General features: G+C 33.3%; 2 protein-coding genes across 2 annotated transcripts in view; one reads left to right on the top strand and one right to left on the bottom strand.

Annotated features, from left to right (window-relative positions):
* LOC149805565 (uncharacterized) overlaps window positions 1-17,837 on the bottom strand; it is a 460,129-nt gene that overhangs the window by 71,965 nt on the left and 370,327 nt on the right. The gene's annotated exons all lie outside the window — the stretch shown is intronic.
* LOC149805567 (apoptosis-stimulating of p53 protein 2-like) overlaps window positions 11,987-17,837 on the top strand; it is a 238,937-nt gene continuing 233,086 nt past the window's right edge. The window contains exon 1 of the mRNA XM_089950169.1: window positions 11,987-12,146. Within this exon, the coding sequence (XP_089806295.1) occupies window positions 12,132-12,146 (15 nt within the window). The 5' untranslated portion in view covers window positions 11,987-12,131. The remainder of the gene's footprint in view (window positions 12,147-17,837) is intronic.

The following is a 17,837-nucleotide window of genomic DNA, read 5'->3' as shown; positions in this document are numbered from 1 at the left end:
CATGTCTTTAATCCACCGACAGACGAGACGAAAGTAAGTCGTTGCTGAAATTTGACCTGGATCTGGTCATTTGCATTCCAAGTCACATGACTATACAACTCTCGCAACCTACATGTAAATGACTTCAGAGGTCATATAGTCACATGATATGGACAATAAACAAATTTCCAAAGTTGTTGTACTTAGAATTTGGACATATTATGTAGAAGTTATTTAATGTTTGTAAATGAATATAATGCACACTTAATTCTAAACATATTTATTCTGAGAAAAATGACCAGAAACATGTTGGTATCACAGCAGGGTGGAGAAAATCATTTTTAAGAAGTACCGAGCACGTGTCAGCGATGTGTTTGTTGGTGTCACATCACTACCACATTGACATGTACCCTCTACGTAGTAAATCTGGTTTTCTTCAAATTGCTGCAACATTTAAAGATTTTCGGTCGTTGTTTTCAGAATAAATATTCTGAGATTTAAAAAAAAAATTCTATTAAAATTACGTGACTTATTTAAATGTTCGATTTGTTTACCTACAGCAACACTAGAAATGGTGTATTGTTGATATCACGTGACTGTATAACCTCCAATGTCATTGACATGTAGGTTGCAAGAGTCATGCAGTCACGTGACTAGGAATGCAAATGGCCAGATCCAGGTCAAATTTCAGCAACGATGAACTTTCGTCTCGTCTGTCAGTGGATTAAAGACATAACGAATGCTATGATTGCAATTTCTAAAAAAATAAATATGCAGGTATATTTTGTTGAAAGGTCGTTCAAGTTTGCTGGGCCGGCGAGTAAAACGGCTACCCCATGCCAACACCAAATGTGTCAGCGAATTCCAACTTTTCGATAGGGAATGGACTCTGACCCTACACCCCAACATAAATGTCCAAATATTAAGTGAAATCCCGCTAATGGAATGCTGTCATCTCATTGGTTAAAAGAAAATGACGTTCTGCATTTATTTATAACTTATTTTCAGTTGGCCAATGAGAAGGTAGTATTCCATTCAGCGGGATTTCACTTGCATATTAAGCGGGCGCGATCACAGCCATGTCGAACAGTAGTGTGGGAAAATGGTCTGGCATTCCTTAAAGGTATGATAGTAAGCCAAACTTTGGATACGCGTACAAAGTCGAATGCCTGAGCTAAACATCGGTACCAAATTACGTTACTGCAAAACGTAGCTTAAAATAACAGTGTTTATTCTTAACTGGGTCGTGCGAGAAAGGAGAGAAGTCTCCTCTCTTGTAGTTATTATATAGTACCTGTATGACAGGTAAATTGTAAGCAACAATATGAGCCCCTGTATAATTTAGTGTCACCACACGCATATCAAAGACATGGGGTAATCATCTAAATCCATACCAAAATAATGTAAATCTAAAGAATTCTTGCAAATTTGGAAACCAGTATCTTTAGATCTATGAAATATTTACCCTAAAATTCTTCGCTTCTTTTGCAAACAGAATCAAACAAATTTAGCAAGCGTTGCAGGTGATACTCGGCAAAGTTTGGAGAAAACTACATAGCATCTAACAGTTTAGAATTGGAATTTTTAAAACAAAATTGTTGGACTTTCTTTCCAGTTCAGGGGGTTTATTTATCAAATGGATAGGCATTGTACCTACCATTTGGTCTATATTTGTTTCTAATTAAGATCAGGGCTCCGTCATTTTATCTTGTTAGCGGAGTTAGACAAGGTTAACTCTTTGTAACAATATTTATTTATTTCGTCATGAACATCAAAGTGCCAAAATAAAATCTGACCCAGAAATTGAAAGATTTAAAAAATATTTGAAAATAAAAGTTCCATTAGACAGCATGTCACTGACATGTCTTTTTTTGTTAAATGGCATTGAAAATTTCTCATATACTTCTTGAAATTGATGGGTCTGTTTTCAGAATCTTCAGGTTTGAAAGAAAACATAAGTTAAATAGCTTTGGGGGCATTAGAGGTTGTCGAATGCAGCTTTAAGTCCACACTAAGGATTTAAATTGAATCATTTTGAAGTTTTATCAGTTTCAGGAATATACAATAACATGCTGTCATCTTATGTTCAAGAAATTTTTGGAAATGGTTTGAAAAATAAAACTTAAAAATGACAGCATATTGGTCCTTAAGAAGTTTGTCTTTAATAGGGAAATTTACTATAATAAAGTCACAGCTAGTGCCACTCTTGTGTATCCAGTAACCATTCATGCATGTCTGAGTACATGTAGATACTTCTTTGATGTGGGACCAATGAAGTCTTTTAATTAAAGAAGTATCTACAACCCAACTCTTTGATATACCAAAAAAAGAATGGGATCATCTTTAGAGAAGAGTTAAGATAAACATATGAGAAGAGGATGATTTTGTTAGGCTTTAAAAAACATTAATAAATCCTGAAAATAATTCTCCATTGAAATTTCTAATAAAAACAATGCAACTTATATGGAACAAACATAAATAACAGTGAACAATGCTCAAAAGTTCATTGCAGACAAGTATGAGTCATATTTGGAAAGTTTTAATATCTTGGAACTGTTTATACTCTTCTGTTTCTGATGTTGAAGTAAATTTGTAGGATATATTGTGTCAGTATTAATGACATAACTGTGAAAGTAAAATTGATAGTAAAATAAATAAACAAAATAATTAGGATCATTGATTTGATAACGGTTGTTTTTGTAAATAATCTTGTTGGTGATGCAGAATACTTGCATGAATTTAATTCCTGCTGTGCCAAATGTGATATTCAAATTAATTGCATGTACTTAGAATTCTGTGGAATAATAGCACCATCACAAGGCCATTAGGAAATAATTCCATTTTGGAAAACACTTTGAAATTTATATATATGTAAAACTTGTAAACACTTTTATTCTTAAGATCATGATGAAATAAATACTGTTCCTTGAAAGGCTCAAGAAAAAAGGTCCATTTCTTTCAGTGATGGCCAGAGGTATAGATGCAACAAATTCATAACATGTGTCGCTCAGTGAAATTGGCATTCTGGTGGCCAAAAGAATTGCAGAGAACAGGAAGAATCCGGACTAAGACCATCTCGGCATTTAACTGAGGAGTATTGACGCTGTCTTCGATATTCTTGAGAAACCTCTGACAAACCAAACATGGTTACAAAACTATTTTCTTATGTTGGAGTTAACATTGTCAGCCTTCTCACCATCAACCAGATAAATTACCATACATTCTTCTAGCTGAGCTGTCTATTTTTACAATACTGTAACCTTTTTTTTATTTTGTTATATTATTGAACTGGCTTAACCTAGTACTTTTAATTTCAAATGGTTGTCTTCAAAGATAGCGCAAAACCTGATATTGCAAGAAGTGTTTTAATGACAATGCCACCATATATGCAAGATGAGCGGTGATAACAAGATTTGCAGGTCACATGAGCATCATTTTCATTATAACTTACTACAAATTGCTATAGTGTTTCCATGATATTCAATGTTGACACAGCCATCCTTTCAGGAGAATTAGCTATAAAAAGAATTATAGGGTGTCCATCAGGGCTGTCATTTTCCATGTTGTAACAATCAATAAATATTTCAAACAAGAATAAGTTTTGAAAAAATGTCACCAAGGCTATCTGTTCTAGAGACACAGTTTTTACAAATTTGTAACATTTTGTGATGTCTTTTCAATTTAGGACTGACTACATTTAGTGAGAAGTGTTTTATGAAAAACCATGTCAGTATGACATAAGAGGACTAATCAGGGGTGCCAGCAGAATTATTTTTTTGTGGGGAGAGGGCAAACACGTAATGGTCAGCTGCTAAGTTTTATGGATGTTGACCAAAATATATCTAGAGATGAAATGGTGGTAGTGGGTTTAAGTGCCCAAGGGACTAGTAATACCAAGATTCCCAATCTGGCCACCATGGTCACCTTGAAGGTCTGTTATGCATGATCTTTATTTCAGTCCAACTTGCTGTTACAAGTCTTTTTCTGAAAACCCCGCTTATCACTACAACCATCTGTTCAGGAGATTTAGTAGCAATATCTTCAAAATGGCCACATTAGTGACTAAAATGGATGTCAGGTTAGGACCTTTTTCATTTAGAACAAACTTGGCAGATTAGAAATCTTTTAGTGAAAACTCCATGTTGATACAAAAGTAGCCATGACAAGATTTTCTAGATGGCTGCCATGCTGGCTATATGGTATGTTAGACTGGCATCATTTTTATTTAATGCCAGCCAGAAGTGGTCAAAAGTCTTTTGCTGAAAACACCATGTAGCTACATGTATGGCCACCTGTTTTAGGAGAGGTAGCAATTAAAGGATTTGGCTGCCATAATGGAGATATGTTACACACCATTTTGATGCAGTACTAATTAGACATTATTTTTCTATTTAAAACCATATTTAGATAAAACCATCCATTCAGGTTGATATAATGATAAGATTTTCAAGATGTCCACTGTGGCAGCCATAGTGGATGATAAAAAGAGACCTTAAAGATGGCCACCATAGTTGATGCTGAGGGCATTTTCAACAGGCAACATTTTCATTAATGATCAACTAGATGTCATGAGAAGTCTTTTAGCAAAAATCCTATGTTGACATGCAGCATACAGATAACAAGTTTTTTAAAAGATTTATGCCATGGTGGCATTTCTTGATATCAGACTAGTTAATTTTTCATTTAGGACCAGTTAGACATACCAAGTTGTCTTTTATTGAAAACCCAATATAAATATGGCCATTTAAGACAGGTAGGCAAAATAGATCTGGCCTATGACAGAGTTTTAGCTGATAACTTACATCATACAGATAGATTGTGACTTGAAAAATCACTTGTCTGGTACGTGCCCTGGAGAAAGTTGCCCATACCTCTTTTAAGAGGATTAGCAATATCAATACTTTCAAGATGACCTTGGTGGCCATCTTGAATCTCATGACAGTAGGTTGTACTTTACATAAAAGTATGATTTTTAAAGAGGAAAACATTTTCCTAGGTTTTTCTCACTGGTTATTCCAGTTGCTTTAAACAGACCTTGTATATATTAGGTGTTGTTAAAATAGCTTCTGATTCCTTTTATTTTGGCGTATGATTGATGGGTATAGTTTCTGTTATAGAGTATACAACTTGGCCTTACTTTACATGTGCACCTCTGAAAATACTATCAACTTGACTTGGTCATTTTCATTTTGTGGGCTTCAAAAGGTAAATTGGGAAGAACAATAACTTATTTCACTTTTTGTATATTTTATAATTCCCTCGTTGCACTTTCAGAACTGGTATTGTTTAATCTGGAAAAGAATATATGTTCCCTATTTTAATAACAGTCAAAGTCAGTGTCCTTTTGGACTAGTTCAGGCTAATTTTTTCAGCACATGGGAGCAGCCATTTTATCAATTGTTAGCTTGCGATAGTGTGCAGTTTCAATAATGAATACATGTAAAGAAATTTCAGTCACAGATCATAAAAGTGACATAAAGGTATGCCAACATTCTCCCCACTTTGCATGTTGTCAGGGCTATACCAGTCCCTCTCTCAGAAGTACATACTAATGATAGAGTGCTACCATACAGTTTTCATTCATCATATGAAGTCTTTTAGTGAAAACTCCATGTAAGTTTATTCAGGAGGAGTACCGAGAAGAATTTCAAGATGGCCACTGTGGCAGCCATAATGGATACATGAGATAAACACTTTTCAGTGTTCTTGGGTTTAACACCATTTTAGCACATGATAGGCTGGCTATACATGGCACAAAGGCTGTTTGGTGGAGGAAGAACTTGGGAAGAACCACTGACCAATAGGAAGCTACTGGCAGGCCTTCTCACATACCCACATTGTCAAGCCAAGACCCAAACTCATGCAGACAGCAGTGCAATGTGTGAGCGATCTCTAAAAGGTGAGCACCTTGGACCACAAGGCCACCTGGGACTGATAACATAACACATTTTATTTAGGAACAACTAGATACATGTATGATACAAAGTTTTGTAGTGATAGAAAACCCCATGTAGATGTGAATTGTTCAGGACCAAGTGAAATAATAATTTTAAGATGGCACTGTTTTACCATATTGGATGTCTAACAGGTATGTTTTCATTCAGGACCAGCTACATAGTATAAGAAGTATTTCAGTGAAAACTCCATGTCAATTCAGCCATCTCTTCTGGGTCACTAGCGGTAACATTATTTTCAAGATGACTTCCATACCAGCATGAGAGAAGTCAAATTTCATTTAGAACCAATTAGCTATCACTATCAGTCAGAGAAGACTATCAGTGAAAACCCTTTTTGTTATATGGCCATCAATTTAGCAATTATCAAGACTACCACCATGACAGACATATTGTCTTTTAGTGGCATACATGTGAACCTCCTGATATACATGAGGTTGTTAAGAATTTCAAGTATGAATGAAGGTCATATATAATTTGGATGAAAATATATACAATACATGCACGAATGAAGGTCATTTATGTTGTAGACTAAAATATATAAAATACAAGCATGAATGAAGGTCATGTATGTTGTAGACTAAAATATATAAAATACATACATGAATGAAGGTCATGTATGTTGTAGACTAAAATATATAAAATACATGCATGAATGAAGGTCATGTATGTTGTAGACTAAAATATATAAAATACATGCATGAATGAAGGTCATTTATGTTGTAGACTAAAATATATAAAATACAAGCATGAATGAAGGTCATTTATGTTGTAGACTAAAATATATAAAATACAAGCATGAATAAAGGTCATTTATGTTGTAGACTAAAATATATACAATACATGCATGAATGAAGGCCATGTATGTTGTAGACTAAAAAATATAAAATACATGCATGAATGAAGGCCATGTATGTTGTAGACTAAAATATATACAATACATGCATGAATGAAGGCCATGTATGTTGTAGACTAAAAAATATACAATACATGCATGAATGAAGGTGATGTATGTTGTAGACTAAAAAATATACAATACATATATGATGTAGACTAAAATATATAAAATACATGTATGAATGAAGGTCATGTATGCTATAGACTAAAAAATATACAATACATATATGATGTAGACTAAAATATATAAAATACATGTATGAATGAAGGTCATGTATGCAATAGACTAAAAAATATACAATACATATATGCCGTAGACTAAAATATATAAAATACATGTATGAATGAAGGTCATGTATGCTATAGACTAAAAAATATACAATACATATATGCCGTAGACTAAAATATATAAAATACATGTATGAATGAAGGTCATGTATGCTATAGACTAAAAAATATACAATACATATATGATGTAGACTAAAATATATAAAATACATGTATGAATGAAGGTCATGTATGCTATAGACTAAAAAATATACAATACATATATGCCGTAGACTAAAATATATAAAATACATGTATGAATGAAGGTCATGTATGCTATAGACTAAAAAATATACAATACATATATGCCGTAGACTAAAATATATACAATACATGCATGAATGAAGGTCGTGTATGTTGTAGACTAAAATACATGTATGTACAATACATGTATACATGCTGCATACTAAAATATATGCAATGTATGTATGTGATACATTCAGTGTAGATTACTATGCCTGTTTGCAGAAAAAAATTAAAAGTTTTTAAATATTTGCATGTAAACACAAGCATTTGTGTGGGTGTCTACAAAAGAGAAGATTGTTGTAGTGTAGCACCCAGCATCCAGTGGGCTAAGACTATGTGTATCCCATAGCTCCCCAACTTTATGTGTGGGGTCATGTTTGAAAGGGATACATGTTTTTCTGTTATAAGTAATAGTGAAAAAAGACTTTGGGTCAAAAATGTTGGAAACCTGCTATCCTGTGCTGAAGGTGCAAAACTGTATTGACAGCAACCACTCCCCTTCTACCATGAAGTGGATGTTATAAATAATTTTATTTTTATTTTCACTGACCAAAACAAGTGCCTGTTTTGTAAAGCTTAATTATAATAAGGTATGGGCTGGTTTCAACGATGGCAGATTATTTCATATTGTTCATAGTTACAATACTTGATTCACTCGTAATATCCAAATGGCTTGCGAACATGTTGCTCATAATTGACTTGGTATCATACTGACTTGGTATCATACTGACTTGGTATCATATACTGACTTGGTATCATACTGACTTGGTATCATACTGACTTGATGTTTAAATTGTGAATGCTCCATCATTCCTATATTTAGATTTTATTTGAGTTGTACTTGGTTTGAAAATTTAGTAATACAAGAGTTTCATAATGTGCTCTTTTCTTTTGAAAGATGTAACAAAAAAAGCTGGGATGGCAAGAGGAAGCTTAAGCTGGGGTTGATTTAGATCTGACTGTTTACAAACTGTAGATTTAATTGACAATTTATTTTGTATAGGCCTAATACTGTATAATATTTTGAAAGCTTTTCATGGTGTGGATGTTTGAAAAAGCCTTCATAAGGAGATAAATCACACATGGGGGTTCAAAGAGCTCTTTTGGCTTGCAAGTAATGATAAAGAAAATTTTGGGTATACATGTACTAGCATTAGAATATTGATTGTTGCAAGAGGTCAGGTGACATAATATTAGATTAGGTGTCTACCAATCAAAACTAGTTTCCCTTTGACTGTAACCTGATTATCAGGTTCAGATTAAATTGCACAAAATACAAATAGTCAAACATAAACCCTTCTAGTGCTTGTTATGCTTTGTGGCAGATCCTGATGGAACACAAGCAGGTAATTGTAGATAATGACATCATCATTTCAGAGTCATATGTTTTGTGTGGTATTGCTGAATTATGCTTTTTATTTTTAATCTGTCTGTATTGTTCAGAAGTTCATTCACAATTTTTATAAATAAAATTCATATCTCAGTAATGGCTTTCATTGAATAAGAAATCTTAAATTACCTTTGATTAGACCTTGGAACTAAAGTGAAGAATCTGTTTGCAAGAAATAGAGTAGCTATTCATTAGTTTTTGTAAGGCATAAAACTGTTGATCAGAATAGCAAATGAGGTTAATAAATAATTCATGTTAATTAATTTTGGCACATAGCTTTGACATGGTTGATTTGAAACATTTGGACACATGGTAATTATGAAAATTCCTAGGGGTTTGGAATTTATAGATGCATGTTCCTTTGATTAGATCTGAATTGAAAGTTGTTTCAACATGGGTGAATTTGAAAAGCCTGATAAATTTTGACTTCACCATTATACCTGAAAAAAGGGACAGTGATTGGATTACAAGCATAATGTTATGGAGTATTCACTAGCCAGATAAAATGTGGCATGGCATGTGTAGGTTAGGAAATGGTTTTTGCTATATCTTAGAATATTTATTAAAAATGCCTTGAAAAATCATCCAGTAATCCTGTTTGTTATTTACAGAAGTGAATCTGTTTTCTGGAAGCTGATTTTGGAACTTTGACTTGACTTGAGGAATTTAGCTCATAAATCAAGTGATAATTTGTACTCTTAGATTCACTCAATTTCACACAGGTATTCATGTATTTTTTTTTTAATACAGACTTTAATATCATTTTAGCTTTTTTGGGGGGAGGGATATCTCAGGTACTTAAGAAATATGGTATAGTCTTCAATTAATCTTTGAGTAAGTACATGTATACTTTAAGACATTTCCATGCTTTCAAAATCGTTTCTAATGTGTTTGTAGCCTAATTTGACAGATGTACCGATCAGAATTGACTATACATTTTTCTCAACATAAGTGTCTTACCTGTAAAGAATTTATACAGTAAATATTAGGCAGAGGTTTTGGGGTGCATTTTGTGGTACATGTATTTTAATTGAAATTTGTTCACCCCTTCTCACACTGCATATATTTAGCAGGGCAGAGTGAAAAGAAAAATATATCTTCACATTGGATGAAAAGTGCATGATTTTGCCAGAGCATATTGAGAATTACAGTTGGTAAAACTTGTACAGTTTTCGTGTCCTTGAAAATTGATTATATAGTTTAAATAACCTTGAGAACTGAATGATTTTGATTAACATATGAGAAATTATATCAATATTATAGAATATAAGGATTCTGAAAGGATTTGTGGAAATTGTGCTACTTTCATTCAGTTGTGTTTATCAATAATTTATTTTGCTGTTCCCACTGCAACATTATGGTGGGACATTTTTTCATGCTGTTCACATGTCTATTGGCTCATCACTTGAAAGTTACCATGTGACTATGCATCTAAATATAAAGGCGAAACAAATGAACTTTTGTACATGGATTTTTATTACACATGGAAAGCTAGATTTGTAAAAGTTCATGAGTAAATTCTGATATAATTGTGTCAGATTTGTTGCTTAAAGTTTGCCATCTATTTTCAGTATAATTAGGTTGTAGAAATGTAATAGATGGACACAAATGATCTATGGATTATGACATTTTTTAATTATTTTAGGCTGAGATTCAGATAGAATTTTGGTCCCTTTTTTAAGGAAATTGCTTGATAATAAACCTGGCACTAGTACAAAGGAGGCACACGTACAATTTCAGTGACTTTTTTCTGGTCCTTTTTGGGGGCTGAAATTTTGCCCCATTACCAATGGCAAAAATTGTCCATTTTTTCAGTTTCAGTTTAAAAACTTCAAATCAGAATTAAAAAAAAAATCTTGTCTTTTACTTTGGAAGAGAAACTGATATAACGAGTAAAGCAAGGGATCTGATGTCACTGTAACTTTGTTTATAATCCAGGCTACATGTTAATATTTGGGCAGAATGGCCTCTGTATCCAGCCAGAATAAGTTGTTGAAAACGGGGAGAATAATTGACTACATAACATAAAATGTTTTTGAACTTTTTACCTTTCTCTTTGAAGTAAAAATTTACACAGAAGTTGATGTTTACTTTGATTATTAAAATAATTTATTTAAATGAAAGGGGTGGAGTGAACATCATGAAATTGGTACAGGGCAAATTGAACTCTGCTTTTTGGGCTAGCTTGGGCAAAATGACAAACTGCCCAAATCTCCCCTAGCATCATGGATTATTCATTTATTTAAATGTTCAAGAATTTTTTCAATGTAAAATTGTTTGAATTAAATGTGTTAAAAAATTCCAATTTGTCTTTTTTTTTTTTACATGTAAAAATTTGCACTTCATTGGATCCTGGCCCCTTCATTGAAAATGGTATAAAATTCAGAGTCTTGTCTTATGACCAAAACTCCAATCATAGCCATTAAAACATCACATAAAAGTGAATGTGAGAGCAATGACATGAACATAACTTTGGTTTGAAATTTTTTTTGTTTTTTTTGGTTAATTGTAGGGATATTCATTGGCTGATAATGGGCAGATCTACTGTTATATTTCAGAATCATGCAGGATTCTCAATTTTAGCTCTTTACTTTTGAAACTAGAAAGGCTTCTTTGGGACTTGTTAAATTTTCACTGTGACCAGTCATGCCTAATTCTTATCATATGAAATAAAATAAACAGTCCTGGTTTAATTCCATTAATTTGATTCCCCTTCCAACATATTTTAAAAGTAATAGTTTGGTGCACAGAAGTTGTATCGGTGACAACTTGTATTTTAGAAACAAATGATCTTTTCAGCACTCTATGTTTTCATTCTAGTGGATATTTCCGTAATTACATAATAAAATCCTTGACAATTATTTTATTAAAGCCTACTTCATTAGACAAAAATACACCAAATTTCTGAACATTATTAATATCTACAACAAGGGTGCCCCAGAAACAACTTTTTTATTTATTGTTGTTTTAGAACATCTTAGGGATAAGTAAATACATTGGTCGTTTTGTTGCTTGTGTCAGTCTATCTTTATAAATGTTAAAAGAGTAAATTAATTTTTAATAATCCATATTTCAGACATTATCAAACGATAAGTTATTTTCCTGTAGGTACTACTTTACAGAATTGGATTGTCTCCCTTGCTCTGCAGTGGCCAAATCAATACAGAGATAGCTATGAGGCAGCATTACCTACAGGTATTTCGTATGGAGTGGGATCACCTACCTGTTCAAAGGAGAACTTGTAGCTACCCAGAGTGGATCAGCACTCTGCCAGAAATCAATAATATTGACTGATTTCTTCCAGCGTGGGGCCAGAAAAATGTGAGCATTCAAACAGGATGAATTTTTCTATGGTAAGTTAAGTTTACATATATTTTCCATTTAAATTTATGCCAAAAAATGTGTCTGATCATGTACATGAAATATATAATTAACTAGAAGCTTCAGATAAACTTTGTATTGTCATGACTTGTTGTATAAATTGTATATTTAGCTTTAACATAAACATGTTTCTGGACACAGGCCAACATGTTTTGTTTTTTCCTTGTGTATCTGGGCCGTAATTTAGATGGGTAGTGAATTAGTTAGTCTGACAGGTGTTTGGGAAAAGTATGAATATCAGAACTCTTTAAACCTGTTTAAGTAACAATCAGTTTATATCAGCTGTTAGTTACTTTATACTAGTATCTATGTACTCTGTAATAAATCACTGATAAGGTGTATGTCAGTACTTAGATACTTTACATTAGAGTCTCTTTTCGATGCCGGTGATTCTTGCGATGTCAGTTGTTTTCTGATAAATTTTTGGCAATTTGCAGTGGAGCATTTTTGTTTTTATTGCAATTATATCAGTTGTTGAAATGGAAGTATTTTGTTTAAATTTTAAAAAATTGGTTTCTCTGTGGTAGACTACATAAAAACACTGGAAATATTTGACATGAGAAAAAGATCATTGCTATTTAGATGACTGTAGCGCTGATGTCATCACATATATTATCTCTTTTTTCCCCATCTTATTAAAAACAAATTGATTCAGGCTCAGAATACTTGTATATTGTTTTTTTTTAAATAGTGAAATTATGCCTACATGATGTCAGCAAAAGTGTCATGTGTGTTTCCGTTTTTATGTGGAACAAATGTGTCACTCTGCCAAATTTATAAAAAAAACAACTCATTTTTTAACTGCATTTACTAAAAGTTAACCAGTTGCATGGCCCATTTGTATTCCTTGTAGAAGAAAATTTGTCTTTCTTACTCCACAAAACAAGAATAGCTGTGTATTCATTGTATAACTGCTTAGGTAAGTTGCATTTGTCTTATATGCATTACACTAAATTTGAAGCTGACCATAATTAACGACCAGTTTACAAATGCGGCCATCACTGAATCGTGTTCCTGTTGTTGTTTAATAGGTACTTTAAGAAATACTGGATTAAATAGTAAGCATCTTAATGAACATGATGTCTAATACAATTACACATGAACGAATGAAATATTGACTAGTAACAACATTCAGAAAATCCGTAATTTTTATTTTTAGACCAAAGGCCAAATGAGCTTATCGCATGGCCTTCTGTTATCTGTTGCATGTCTGTCTACACTTGCTTATGAACACTCGAGTGGTTTCACGTCTGAACAAATTTTGATCAGATTTGATATTTCTTTGTTTGACTATGAGCGATGTCTTTGCCTATTAGGCCAAAGAAAAAAATATGTTTCCAGTCAGCAACCATTGTTGTTTCTCATTGCTGACCGTAGCTCTTTTTTCCTCCATAGTAAAAAACAAAATCTCAAAAATATCACATTAAATGTTTAAAAAAAATAAACAACCTGCCTACCGTAGTTTTAAAACCAGTTCAACTGGAAACACGCATATTTTTGTGTTTGACCTTATCTAGGTGTTTGACGTTATCTAGGTGTTTGACCTTATCTAGGTGTTTGACCTTATCTAGGTGTTTGACTTTATCTAGGTGTTCTTGCATCTGATTAGCTGAGCTTCTTAATGCTCTAAAGACACATTTGTTGAGCAGTTTGATGATGAGCATCTTGAAAATGTGGTTACTGATTTTACTCCTCCAGGATATATGGTCATATCTGGATGGGATTATCACCAAAAGACTTTGTAAGATGTCTTTTTTGTCACAAACAACATTGATGACAATCCAAATACATGTACTTATTACACTATCTAGTTGGTCTTAAATGGTTTTGATCTTACTTCCAATATGGCTGCCACAGTGGCCATTTTGAAAAATCTTGTTATTGCTTATGGGGGCACTCACCAGTTATTACATACTTTTGAGAGAGTGACGTATGTAAGGTGAAGTTGTTTGCATTTAAAACCTGCACAATGGAGAGAATGTTGGCATACCTCTATGCTACATTAATGTAATGTGGATGATATTTCTTTGAATATTGTACTTTTGAAAATTGTACATGATTTAAACAAATTGCTAACTAAAATGACTGCTCCCATGTGCTAAAAAATCAGCCTGAATTAGTCTAAAGTACACTATCCATAGCAGCTATTAAAATAGGGAAAATGAATTTTGCCAGACTATACGATACCAGCTTCTGAAAGTGCAATGAATGAATTACCAAATATATAAAATGTAAAATAAGTTATCGGCTCTTTTTTATACAATTTGCCTCTGAAGTTCAGGAAGTGAAAATGACCAAGTGGAGCTAGCATTTTTTTGAAAGGTGCACATCTGGAGTAAGGCCAAGCTGTATACTCTATAACCCAAATTACACCCATCAATCATACACCTAAGATATACAAGGTCTTTTTTAAATAGCCAGTATAACCAGTGAGGAAAGCTGGAGATATTCTTTTTCTTTAAAATCCTAACCTTTGCAAAATACGGAACTATAGAGCGCCACCTTAAGAATATCAGAGCTCGTGTCAACACTCATCAGATGAAATGGTCTTATGTTGGATTCCTAGAAGTTATTTTTTGGCCAGTTGAGTGTCTGTCTTATTGAAAGAATCATATTTAGAAATAAGTATGAATTCTGTACATGTATAGTCTAGAATAGACCCTGCTAGCATATCTATCTGATACAGGTGGCCAAATAATCATTGAAGTCAAATATTTTAACAGGTAACAGACAAAAAGGTGTCAGTCTTTTTTTCATGCCCTACCACCATTTATCAGTCAGTACATACTGTTCAGTTTTGTGTTTCAGTCAGCTTCTGAAGCATTGGTGTGTTTTGATGCATGAAAACTGTTTTATTTTTTCATCTTTGGAACAACACCTGCTTGGTTTTAATTCTGAGTCACAGTCTATTTGTATTTTAATATTGTAAATGATGAACTGATAAAAATAAAAAATTTGTTAAAGAGATATTTGAATGTGTTAGTTGAACCTTGGAAACCACATTTGTAATTACTAATGTGGAAAAATATAAGTAACTTTCAGTTAAATCTAATTCACCTCAGTAGGGTAAATAATACAAGTGACACACAATGAATCACGCAAATCAACCAGAAGAATTCTGATGTGTCATTGATATTGCTATCCAGGGAAAACAAAATAGTGCAAATAAAAGATCTGTCAATGGGACAATAGCAGAAACATTCCATGTTGAATGTCAATTTGGAACTGAATAGCAACCCAGTTGGATTTACTTGTAAGGGGCATGTTGGGCAAATATTAGTTGGAATTTGAATTGATATAGGAAATGGGTCACTGAGTTGATATTTGTTTGGCGTTGTATTTAGTTTTATTTGGCATAGGCTTTCATGAGAAAGAAAAAATCTCTATAGCTTTTCAACTGTGTTCAGTTTTACTGAGTGTTTAGTCTAATTTAGTGATGAAATAAGATATTATAATTTTTTTTTTTTTGCCCTGCCATTGCTATGAAGGAAGCATATGGTGCTAAACCCTGTCTGTCTGTCCTTCCGCAATTCGTTTGAAGCAAATCACTGGTTCCTTTCTGTAAACTCATAAAAGACTTACATGGTGTTTGGCGCATTTTGTTTTTTTCTAACTTCAAATCAATTTAAAATGTTTGACCATAAGTAAGGATACCTTCCATTGATAAAATAGTTACTAAAGATGCAGGTATGATAATCATCTTTTTTATAAATATTTCTGAGTATGGCTGATGTACACAGTCCAAGGTCATTATTAGGTCTGGTAAAAATGGCTGAATGATATTCTCCAGTTATTTCTGTTTGTGAACATGACTTCTTGGCTTGAAATCAGATTGGTTATAAGGCTGTACATTACAGTACTCATTCCAGAAATGGAAAATGTGTGACATAAGGACTCATACCAGGTCAAAAATGGTTTGATTTAGAAAGCAAAGGTTACATATTAACTCATTTTTTTCTTTCTTGTTTATTCAAGAAAATTGAAACACATATGACTGTCAGCCTCTCTTGCTGTGGTTCTTTCACTGAATTCCGCTCTGAAATTTATTTGGGACATTTGAGTCTCCCAGTATACTATTTTGGAAATAGGAGCAGTGTTTTTGCTGAAGTTATCGTCTTCAGTTGCTAGCATTTTCTATCCATTACTATTGATCATGAGTTCTCTATTGGTACCCAAGGTAACTAAAATCAGTGAGACATTTCTGTTAGCCAATGAAATTGATTGTTTTATGCTTTCTGGCAACAAGTGCATTCTCTTTTTTGAGTCATCTTGGTGTGCACTCTATTCATTATGTCTAAATTCAACTCTAACATTCATTTTTCGTTATTTTCTGATAAATTTGTACTCATGAGTGACAACTTTGAATGAGAGGGAACACTGACATTAGGAAGATAAAAGATTAAGTCAAGTTTGATTTTTGCCATTTTTTGACAAAATTTATGGGGGGGGGGCATAAGTGACACAAGGACATAGTTCTTGTGTTTCAGAGTACTTTTCAACTTCTTCAGCAACAAAATTAAAGTATGCCTGTTATAATAATATTTATAAAACTGGTCAGACAGGAAGTTTAATTAATGGCAATTAATTATATTTACCTGCTTGTAAGTTGGGGACAACTATAAACTGCACAGACCCAGATCTGCCATTGCATTATGCATTGGCAGCTCTGGGTCTGTCCAGTTTACTAGGAGTAATCAGTAGAACAAACAACATAAACCCAGATTTGCAGGGCATTATGCTACATCAGGTCAGGATCTTTGTTGTTTGCAGTTTGACTTGACTTAAAAGTGAGTATTTATGGTAAATAAAAGAAAAACTTCATGTCAAATACCCATGTGATTTTTTTTAAAAGTGGGAAGTCTTTTACAAGTAGATATTGCAGATGCATGCAAGATACCTTTTGAGTTCTAGATTAGCAGTGTATTTGTGTATTTTATGAAAATAAATTGGATAAAAGTGCATCAATAATAATTATAATGTTATCTAAATATGCAAAATTCATCTTCGCTAGCCAAGGTTACGATAACCCTATCTAAACCTAGGCATATCGAGCAGATATTTCTGAGCTTCAGGTCTGTGAATTTCATTGGATGCAGCTGCAAGCCACTGCATCCAATCAAAATTAAGTTGTTCAAATTTGAACACTGTCCATATGTGATCGAGACACGGGGGCACACAACTTGAATGAACTGATAAATAAGCAATTTTCCAGTATCAGTCTGTGTTTGCACAAATACCTTTCACTCAAATACACCTGTAATGGCTTCTCTCTGGTACATAGTCACACTTTTGATGTTAAACTTACAAAGTATCCTTTTTAGGTCAATTGCAACCGCCATTTTCAGTAGATGTACAATGCACCATGCTTTTGGTTAGTTGGCATTATATGCTAAGGGAGGCAACACATGAAATCCAACAGATGTCACTAGGACAAAGCACCAATATAGCTGTTTGATCTGCCCAGGTGAAGATAGGGTTATTGGAACCTTGGCTAGCGAAGATGATGCAGACTTGTTTAATTCTGGGTACTTAGTCCGGCATCTTTGCTGTGTCTTAAAATAAACAAGGAATACCCTACATTGAAACTAATTCAGTTTTAATGAAAACACTACATTCTGCTCAGTGGTTGCAAAAAATTTAATTGACATAAAGTTTCAAGCATG

This window comes from Sinohyriopsis cumingii, chromosome 2 (assembly GCF_028554795.1).
Source record: "Sinohyriopsis cumingii isolate HCF-2022 chromosome 2, ASM2855479v2, whole genome shotgun sequence".
Lineage (NCBI taxonomy): Eukaryota > Metazoa > Mollusca > Bivalvia > Unionida > Unionidae > Sinohyriopsis > Sinohyriopsis cumingii.
Note: the sequence above shows the minus strand (reverse complement) of the source record. Positions and strands in the feature narration are given on the sequence as shown.